At 57.8% G+C, this 9189-nt stretch overlaps 1 protein-coding gene across 1 annotated transcript; it reads right to left on the reverse strand.

Moving 5' to 3' along the window:
• Positions 1 to 1124: 1124 nt before the first annotated feature.
• Positions 1125 to 9189, reverse strand: LOC309515628 (uncharacterized protein). The gene is made up of 7 exons (XM_082193602.1): positions 9054 to 9189; positions 7549 to 7793; positions 6625 to 6759; positions 3699 to 3752; positions 3358 to 3588; positions 2766 to 2876; positions 1125 to 1772 (listed from the first exon to the last, which is right to left on the reverse strand). The coding sequence occupies exons 2-7, from the start codon at positions 7762 to 7764 to the stop codon at positions 1686 to 1688; spliced, it is 834 nt and encodes a 277-aa protein (XP_082049728.1). The 5' UTR covers positions 7765 to 7793; positions 9054 to 9189; the 3' UTR covers positions 1125 to 1685.

A 9189-nucleotide genomic window follows, 5' to 3' on the forward strand; every position in this document is an offset into this window, starting at 1 on the left:
CAGACAGGGAATTCCTGGGCTGGCTTACGCAAACCAACCTGGCTGAACTGTGGCTATGGAGAGAAGAATAGCTGGCCATTAACAGTGGTACCTCGGGTTACAGAGGCTTCAGGTTACAGACTCCACTAACCCAGAAATAGTGCTTCAGGTTAAGAACTTTGCTTCAGGATGAGCAGTGGCGTAGTGTGGGGGGTGCAGGGGGGGCGGGCGCACCGGAAGGAGCAGGTGGTGAGAGAGCTGAGATCCTTCTTGGGCTGAAGGTGTAATTAGGTGAATAAACCATATTTCTTAAAGCAAGGCAGTCTCCGCCATGTCTTCCATTCTCCAAAGGGACACAGACCCTGCGTGTGTGCCTGGGACCCCTTGGGCTCTTGCCACCACTCGGCAGAGAGAGGGGCAGGCACACTGCTTTTGTAACAACATAATTTAGGAGTCCAGAAAGCCCTGGCAAGGAGGCAGCAGCAGCCAGGGGGCTGTTGGGGGGCTTCATCCCCACTCCACGTCCTGCCAGGCAATCCGTGTTGTGGACTGCCCCTGTCTGGGGGGGGGGCTCCTCAGCCCATCCTCCCCATGCAAGGCAAGAGGCTCCCTCAGTTCTCCACAAAGTGTGTGCCTCTGAGCACACACAGAGAACACCGGCCAGCCAGGAGCCTCCTCTTTCTCCTCCTCCTTCTGGGCCAGAGGAGGAAAGAGACCCCGGAGCCCCATCCAGGCAGGCAAAGCAACAGAAAGACACACACCTGCCCCACCCAGGAGGAAGGCCAAAGGATGTGCCCCTTGGCACTGGCGCCACGCTGCATGTAAGAATGGACACAGAGGCGGCACTCCAAGGCATCCAGCCCTAGACTGCCTTCACCTCTGTCAGGAATTTGTCCAATCCTCTTTGAAAGCCATTGCAGTGGCAGCAAGCTCCACAGATGGTGTACTACTGTTGTGCTCATGTCCTGCTTGCGCCTTTCCCACAATGGGCCCCTGTGTGGCCCCTGCTGGACTAGGTGGGCCCCTTTTGGCCCGATTCAGGAGGCTCTTCTCAGGTTCTTACGGCCGAGCCAGCAGCTGCGAAAAGAGCCACCTCTGGCATTCCTGGAAAAGGGACTGGAAGCAAATGAACAAAACTCCCAAGAGAAGAGATAAATCTTTTTATTAGAGAATATATTGGTTACAAATCAAACGGCAGGCAGAGAGGCAGCATCTGTCACCCCCTGGAAACCAGGGGCTTGTGGAAGAAGAAGAAGTTTGAACAAGTAATATCAAGAAGTGGCAAAGGACCGGGCGGGGAAGCCCTTTCCGGGGAAGGTCAGAAGTGGCAGCTCAGAGCCCAACTGCAGCCAGGATGGAGGGAAGGCATGTGTGGCTCTGGATTTCTGCTGGAAGCGGCAGAAGAGGACTCTGCCTGCCTGCCCCTCCCCTTGACTGGGGGGGGGGGGCTTCCCCCTGCTTTGTGTTTTTCTAGCAGGTGACTTCTAGCCCCAACTGCGGAAGAGGCTGGAATGAGTAGATATGCAGAGAGAAAGAAAGGGCAGCTGCGAGACAGCCAGAGTTTCAGCAGCTGAGTCCTGGGATCAGGTGGGGGCTCCAGGTGATAAGGGCACCCCGCTCGTCAGGACAAGGTCCCTCCACCCAGGGAAGCAAGGGGGCAAGAGGAAGGGGCAAGAGGCAGGCATCGGCTCCTTCTGCCCCATGGCTCAGGCGACGTTCTCCTCCTTGGCCGGCTCCTCATACGGAGGGGGCACTTCAGGGTCCTCAAGGGGGCTGTAGTTCTCACAGCAACCCTGGAAGGTGGGAGAAAGGGCAGTTTGAGGAAAAGACTGACGCTGAGTGTTTTCATCTCTAAACTAACTCAAGTTGCTGTTTCGCTGCTTCCCAGCAGCTCTGCTAAACAAGTGGAAAGCGTTTGCTGAGGTGCCTTCACACAAGTATCTACGTGCAGAGAAAGTGTGATGAGAGGGGACCTTTGAAGACCCTGGTCAGCTGCAGGTCAGCCATGGCAGAAGGGCCAGGCCATGCACTGGACACATCCCAGTCGGGCTCCTGCAGTTCCTGATACCCCAAAGCTGCCCAGAAGCTGCAGCTGGTGCCAAGCAGAGCACAGTGGCTGGGATGGAGGGCAGGGAGCGCCCCCACCTGCCCACAGCCAGGCACAGGTTTTGAGGGCCCTAAACAATTTGGGGGACAGGGCTGAGTTGGAAGGGGCCCTATGGGCCATCCAGTCGTCGTCCCCCTGCAATGCACGGATCACAGCTGAAGGATCCCTGGCAGGGGGCCCCCACCCTCTGCTGAAGGAGCGTCTCCACCCCCATCGTCCAGCCCGGACACTGAGGTCCAGCTCCGAGGGCCTTCTGGCAGTTCCCTCATTGCGAGAAGCTAAGTTACAGGGAACCGGGCAGAGGGCCTTCTCGGTGGTGGCACCTGCCCTGTGGAACACCCTCCCACCAGATGTCAAAGAGAAGAACAACTACCAGACTTTTAGAAGACATCTGAAGGCAGCCCTGTTTAGGAAAACTTTTAATGTCTAACAGACCACTGTATGTTAATACTTGGTTGGACGTCACCCAGGGTGGCTGGGGAGACCCAGCCAGATGGGCGGGGTATAAATAAATTTATTATTATTATTATTGACCTCCCAGGAAGGAGAGTCTACCAGTACTTCTACTTTGGACCTCTCCCCACAATCGAGCACCAAGAGCGTCATGGATCAGGACCTGTCTGTTTGGGCCCAGCACTCCTCTCTCCCACCCACTGTCCCCCCCCCCCAGTGCAAGTACCAGGAAGGAGCAACAGAGCCGGCGGAGACCGTTGCCCAGGCAGAAGACGGCGATCACCAGAGCCCCGATGCAAAGGACTAACAGCAGGATCCTGAGTCCAGCAGCAATTTTCTGGATGGGTGTGGGGAAGCAGAGAGATGAGTGAGGATGAAGCCTGGCAACATTCCCCCCTCCCCACAACAGCAACTGCTCCCTTGGGGTCTAGAGGGGTGACACCACCCCCACCCTCAGGGAGCAGCTCAAGACATACAGGAAGCCCCCACCCATTGCATGGATTGCAACCAAGGTCTGGAAACAGGAGATCTATCATGCCAGGAATCCAGTAGATTCTCCCCTCCTCACTTCCGTGTCCATGCTCCTCACGGCTACTTGGATGCACAGACTCACTGCCTTTTTATCCCACCTCCTCTTCTTCTCCCCCTCCCCATTCAGTCCCCCCAACAGCCCTGCGAGGAAGGGAGGAGAGGCAGAGGGAAGGCAGCGACTGGCCCCAGGTCACGGCAGCGAGAGGGAAGACTCTCGCAGGTCCCAGTGTGGCACTCTGACCACTAAGCCACACTGTCTACCCCTCACCATGAGCCAGACAACTCACCCAGAGATTCTGGATCATCTCCTCACACCGCTGGACCCTGCCATTGTCCGCAGGGATGGGGGCAGCTGTCTCCCATGGCTGGTCATAGGGGTCCCTGTACTGGGAGTTCCTGCACAATTCCTCAGAGTAGTAGGAATCGTACTTGAGGGGGGGCAAGTCTGCCTCACCGACTGCCAGGGCCACGGAGCAGGCGACAACGCTGGCCAGGTGGGAAAAGGTGGCCAGGTGGACCTGGGAAGGGAGAGTGAGGCCCAGCCGTGAGGAAGGGGGCAGCAGCCCCAGGCCCAGCAGCCCCCTCCCCTGCCTGCGCTGGAAGAGCAGCCCCCACCCCGCTCACTTACCCAGCAGCCACCACGTCTGTCGCCCACAACGGAGAGGACACCGGCCACGAAGAGCTGGGGAGAAACACCAAGGTCAGGGGTCCACAGAGATGACCCCCAGGGTCCTTATTGGCTTAAATAGATTTCATATATGTATACAGTTTTATTCTGTCAATGTTTGATTGTTTTCTAGTCATTGCTTTTTCTCTGTTTTTAGCCATTCTTATTTTTAGCTGTGAGCCGCCTTGAGGGGATATAAATCAACATATAATAAATAAATAAATAAATAAATAAATAAATAAATAAATTCTCTAGGACAGTGTTTCCCAACCTTTTTGGGGCAAAGGCACACTTGTTTGATGAAAAAAATCTCGCGGCACACCACCATTACAGCCCCGTGATGTCAGCGCGCAGCGTCGCGCCGGGAGGGACGCACGAAAGTGTAAGTTTCTATTTACAGTGTGCTCTCCCAAAGACCTTAACCGTGTAGGTATATGGCCACGAAAAGTAACAGTTGCATTAGCAGTCAGGTTACATTATTTTGACAAGCAGCCGAAGAAGTGAATCTTCCACAAAGCGGCCTGTAGAGGGATGTGTGCATGTTTTGTTGCTGCAAAGATCAGGACACCCCCCACTCCCCGCAAAAGTACTTGGTATTAGGCGCATTTTCATCGGGCTTTTCCTTGCAATGCACAACAAGAGGAGTGATGTAAAAGCGGGTCGGGGCCCGTGTCGGACTCGGGTTCACACGTTAAGTGTTGGCCACCCTGCCAGCACTTTGGATCGGCAAAAAGGAAGGGCATGATACAGCTGGGGCCTAGCCAGCTGGCATCTCGACCCCTGAAGGATGCCGACAGCCCCAAAGCCCATTTCCACGCTCAGGGAACCTCGCCTGAGCAGAAACTGTTTTTGAGCGCGTGTGAAGGGCGCCCTTCCATCACCTTGGAGTCAATTACCACTAACTTGGAGGACGTTCTCCCCTCCCCGGTGGGGAACGACCTGGCCCCCCCTTCCCCCACGCCTTGCATTTCAGCCATTCCCACAAGCTTCGCTCTAACACCACCCGCCCAACCGAGGGGGCTCCTGGGCAGAGTCCACGAAGGCCTTTGGCCACAACGCGCCCCTTGGCCTCCGAGTACCCCGAGGACTCTTTGTTGCTCTGTTTGTGTTTGCGCGCGCGCGTTTCCCCCCTTCCCGCCTTCTCCCCGCGAAGCAACGAAAGAGGGCGCCTCAACTCCGGGAGGTGGGCAGGGAGCGGGGGGGGGACTTTCAGCTGCCGGAGGCGGGGAAGGGGCGGCTGCAGCGGACCCGGAACTGGTTGCGCCCATCGGGGGCGGTGGGAGCGCGCCGTGCGGGTTGGTGGGTGGGGGAAGGAGAGGAAGAGGAGGGGGCGGCGGCGGCCGGAGGCTGGACGGATCCGCGCGGGGACGGCGCACGAGCCGGGAGGAGGCGCGAAGGAGGAGGCAAGGCGAGAGCAGCGCGGCTCGGGATGCATTCGGACTGCCGGCTGCTGCGCCCGAGACGCGGGGTATGGTGAGCAGCCCGGAGCGCCCGCTCCCCCGGGGGACCCGGCCGGCGCTGGCCTCCCTCCTCCTCCTCCTGTTGCTGCTCAGGCGGGACGCGGCGGCGCAGAAAGGTGCGTGCGGGAGCCCCGTCGGGAGGGGAGGGACCAGAGCCCTCCCGCCTTTCTTGCTTGGTGCCCACCCAAAAGCCCGCCGGGTTTTCGCGCCTTCCTCCAGTAGGCCGGCCGAAGCGAGCGGCGATGGGATGTGGGAGCTCGCTCGCTCGCCGCCCCGCGTGTGCTCGCCGCCGCCGCCCCGCCTCTCGCCGCCCAACTCGCCCGTCTCCCTCCCACGGAACACAAGGCAACGTTCGGCGGCACACTAGTGTGCCGCGGAACACCGGTTGGGAAACACTGCTCTAGGATTCTGCGATATCTCCACCGGCCCAAACCATCTGCTTCCTGCCCTTTCTTGCCAATGAGGAACTGGGAAGAATCAGGCATCCCCTCCTCTCCTGCCCACCTTCCCCAGCGACCGCCATTCGGAGGCCTTGAGGTTGCTCTCCGTCCAACGCCAGGTGTGCTCCTTCACCTGCAATGGCTCCGCAGCCCAGAATGACACCCCCCCACGGCCGCAAACACAACACCTGGCCTCTCACCTGAGCCTGGGGGAAGTGGGCTGGACCTGCTGCCTGGGCTGCTCAGGTAAAGGCAGCCCAAACTTCCAGTCAGGTGGAGTGACTCCCCAGTGAGGAAAGGCGGCAGCATTGGGGGCTTTTAAGTTTAGAGAAAAGGCGAGTTTGAAGTGACTTGGTAGACATTTATGAACATTTATGATGGCATGGAGGAAGAGGACAGAGAAAACATCTTGTCCCCTCTCTTGTGGCACCAGAACTCCTGGTCCTCCAAGGAAGCTTGGAAGATTCAGGACAGATCAAAGAAAATCCTTCAGGCAGAGTTCAACGATGGAACTCCCTGCCACTGGAGGCAGCGACGGCCGCCAACTGGGATGGCCACAAAAGAGGACTGGTCTTCAGAACGGTGGAGGCAGAGCAGAGCCATCTCAGCTCATCGTCATCCATAGTCCTCTCCTCCTCAATGGATCTGTCCATCTCCACTGAAAGCCGTCCAAGATGGGGCCCATCGCTGCCTACTGAGGAAGTGAGTTCCATAGTTTAACTTCACTTGCTGTGTGGAGAAGGACTTTCTTCGATCTGTCCTGAATCTTCCGACATTCAGCCTCCGTGGGTGCCCACTTCTCGCATTAGGAGGGAGAAAAGCTTCCTCTGTTCCCTTTCTCCAGGCTGTGCATCATTTGACAAAGTCCTGTCTCTCTCTCGCCTTTTCTCCAGGCAGGCTCTTTTAGGGCCAACAGATGCCTCCAAGGCGACCTCCACCCCACCCTTCCAGAGGAGCGGCGCCTCCTCTCAGCCCCACAGGACTCACCACGCCCCCCGACCAGAAAGGAGCTCCATTCCAGAGTGGTCGGAATATCCAATAGCCATAATCGTCAACCCCTTGTCCAAGGCTCAGGACACACCCAATGGCGATGGTGAGCAGTCCAAGCAGGATCTGTGTCCCCTGCAAAGCAAGAGAGACGAGGCTGGCTGACAAATGAGGGACAGGATCCAGCACATGCTGTGCCCCACAAGTCAACCCCCACAGAGCAACTCAAGTGCCTCTCAGAACTGCCAGGCCAGGAGGGGCTGTCTCTGGGCATGCACAGAGTTCCATGCAGCCAGCACTCAGACACTCAAGGGACCAGGGCCCTGCAGGACTTGACATCTTTCCGCAGGGCCTGCAAGACAGAGCTGTTCCGCCTGGCCTTTGGTTTGGACTCAGTCTGACCCTTATGTTTTTCTCCCCTTATGGTCTTGATTTATCAGCTATTTTTAAATGAGGCTGCATTTTAAATTGCATTTTAACCTGTATTTTAAATTGGTTTGGTTTTTTTCTCCCTCTCTTTTCCCCCTATTATGTTTTACTGTGATTTTATTTTATTGGCGTTAGCCGCCCTGAGCCCGGCTCTGGCCAGGGAGGGCGAGGTATAAATAAAATTTATTTTATTATTATTATTATTTCCAGCAGTGTGCATGTGTCCCACTCCCTCCAGCTCTGAAAATGCTCCCCAAGCCCCAGAGCTGCCTCCCTTCTGGCCTCAGGGCAGCAACTTCCTGCAAGAGAAGGATTTTGCTGATCTCCACCTGCAGACTTCCCACCTTCACTTCAGGCTCAGCTGCCCCCTTCCTGCATCACGGGGTGGGTGTGTGGGCTAGATGGCCCTTGAGAGACCCTTCTCTCTTTCCTGCTCATCCTCACAGCCTGGGGCCCCTCCACTCCTTCCCCCCCCACCCCACAGCTGGCCCTTACCCCCAGCACTTTCTGCTCCGCATTGCACCCAGCCTTTTTTGGAGGGGCGGAGGGGCCCTGGGGGTCCTTAGGGCGAGGCTTGGGGGTCTTCCTACAGGCTGCCAGGGCCTTGAGGAGGGACCCCAGGGAGGACTCCTGGGTGATGTTGACGTGGATCACCGTCTTCTCTGCGCCCTCCGCCCCAGACACATTCACGATGCTGCTGCTGCTGGCCATGACGCCTCCTTGGGAACCACAAGATGCACCTGGGGGGGGGGAGAAGAGAGACAATTGTGGCGGGGGGGGCTCAGGGAGGAGAAGAGGGCAGGGTCTGCCTGGAGGGAGCCTGAAAGAGGAGAGAGAGGGGTCTCCCTCCCTCTCTCCTAACACTGTGAGGACATCCCAGGAAGCCAAATATGGGAAGATTCAGGGCAAATCAAATAGAATCCTCCTGTGCAATGAAACTGCGGAACTCCCTGCCACAGGAGGCAGAGATGGCCACCAACCTGGATGGCTTGAAAGAGGACTGGGCAAATTCATGAAGGAGGAGGGGGGAATAAGTAGTTGGGGTGCGGGCGATAAGCAAGGAGAATTTTGCAGCACAAAGGTGATGGCGGGAAGGGGGCGCCTTGAACCAGAGAGAAAGGTGGAGACAAATCAGCTCCTGTAGGTTTGGCGATTTCTGCACTGCAAGGGGCTGGACTAGATGTCCCTTGGGGATCCCTTCCAGCTCCAGGCTTCTCTATTGCACGGAGCACTGTCAGGTCAGCCTGCTCCGTGGAGGGGGGAGATTCGTGGAGCCAGGCCAGGGTCCCCCTTCCGGCCACCTGAGGGAGGGGAGCGTCTTTAGGTGCTGGGTGGCCCCAGTCTGGAGGGGCGAAGGAAGCGGCGCTCAGCTTAAAATGTTGGGGGGCAGACCCATGAATGCAGCCACGATTGATGCTGGAGGGCAGGCTTTATGTTAGGGGTGCAGAACCTCAGTTAGCCAAGTACAGTACAGTATTTGTATGGATTTACTTGATGGGGGGCAGCTGCCCCCCCCGCTGCACCCATGGGCAGACCCCCCCCTCCCGCAGGCTGCTCCCTTGGGGCTTAAATGGGGGCCGGGTGCGAGAGCTCTTCGCTCCCCGGGCGGAGACCTGGCCCCTGTCCAGAGAGCCCTAGCGGAGGAAGGGCAGAGTCCAGATTCTGGAAAACCCCTTTGACTCAAGGAAGTTTTTGCTTCCTGCAGCGAGGTGGCTTCGAAGCCGTTTGCAGCAGCCCTGGAAACCCCCCCCCAACCCCCCCTTGGTCAGGCACAGAGCTAGGGAGATGGAGGGGAGCCGCCTTCTGCGCCCGGCGCCTTGAAGAGAGACCCCAGGCGTCCCACATCTTGGGGGGGGGATAAATAAGCCGCGCTCCCCAAATAACGGGAGTGAGACCCCTACGCAACTTTAAAAAAAAATAAAAATAAATGCCCCCCCCCCATATCAAGCAAAGGGGCCAACTTCCAGCAAATCGCCCCGCCCTGTCCAGTCCCCCAGCACCTCTTTGTCCGACGGCCTTTCCAGCTGGATGCGCGCAGTCGGGGCTGGTGCTGCTTTCGGGATGGCAGCCGTTGCGCACTGAGCGCAGCAAGGGAAGCGCAGCAGCGGGAGGAGAAAACGGACTCTGTCGCCTCCC

This window comes from Podarcis vaucheri (genome assembly GCF_965113315.1).
Source record: "Podarcis vaucheri genome assembly, chromosome: 12".
In the NCBI taxonomy this organism is placed as follows: domain Eukaryota; kingdom Metazoa; phylum Chordata; class Lepidosauria; order Squamata; family Lacertidae; genus Podarcis; species Podarcis vaucheri.

Excerpts from the sequence above, each read along its gene's own strand:
- LOC309515628 (XM_082193602.1), bottom strand. The coding sequence starts at position 7,764 with ATGGCCAGCAGCAGCAGCATCGTGAATGTGTCTGGGGCGGAGGGCGCA. Across the intron at positions 3,753-6,624 it reads CTTTCTGGTCGGGGGGCGTG|CTCTTCGTGGCCGGTGTCCT; the intron begins GTGAGTCCTGTG and ends GTTTCTCCCCAG. Across the intron at positions 2,877-3,357 it reads AGATGATCCAGAATCTCTGG|AAAATTGCTGCTGGACTCAG; the intron begins GTGAGTTGTCTG and ends ACACCCATCCAG.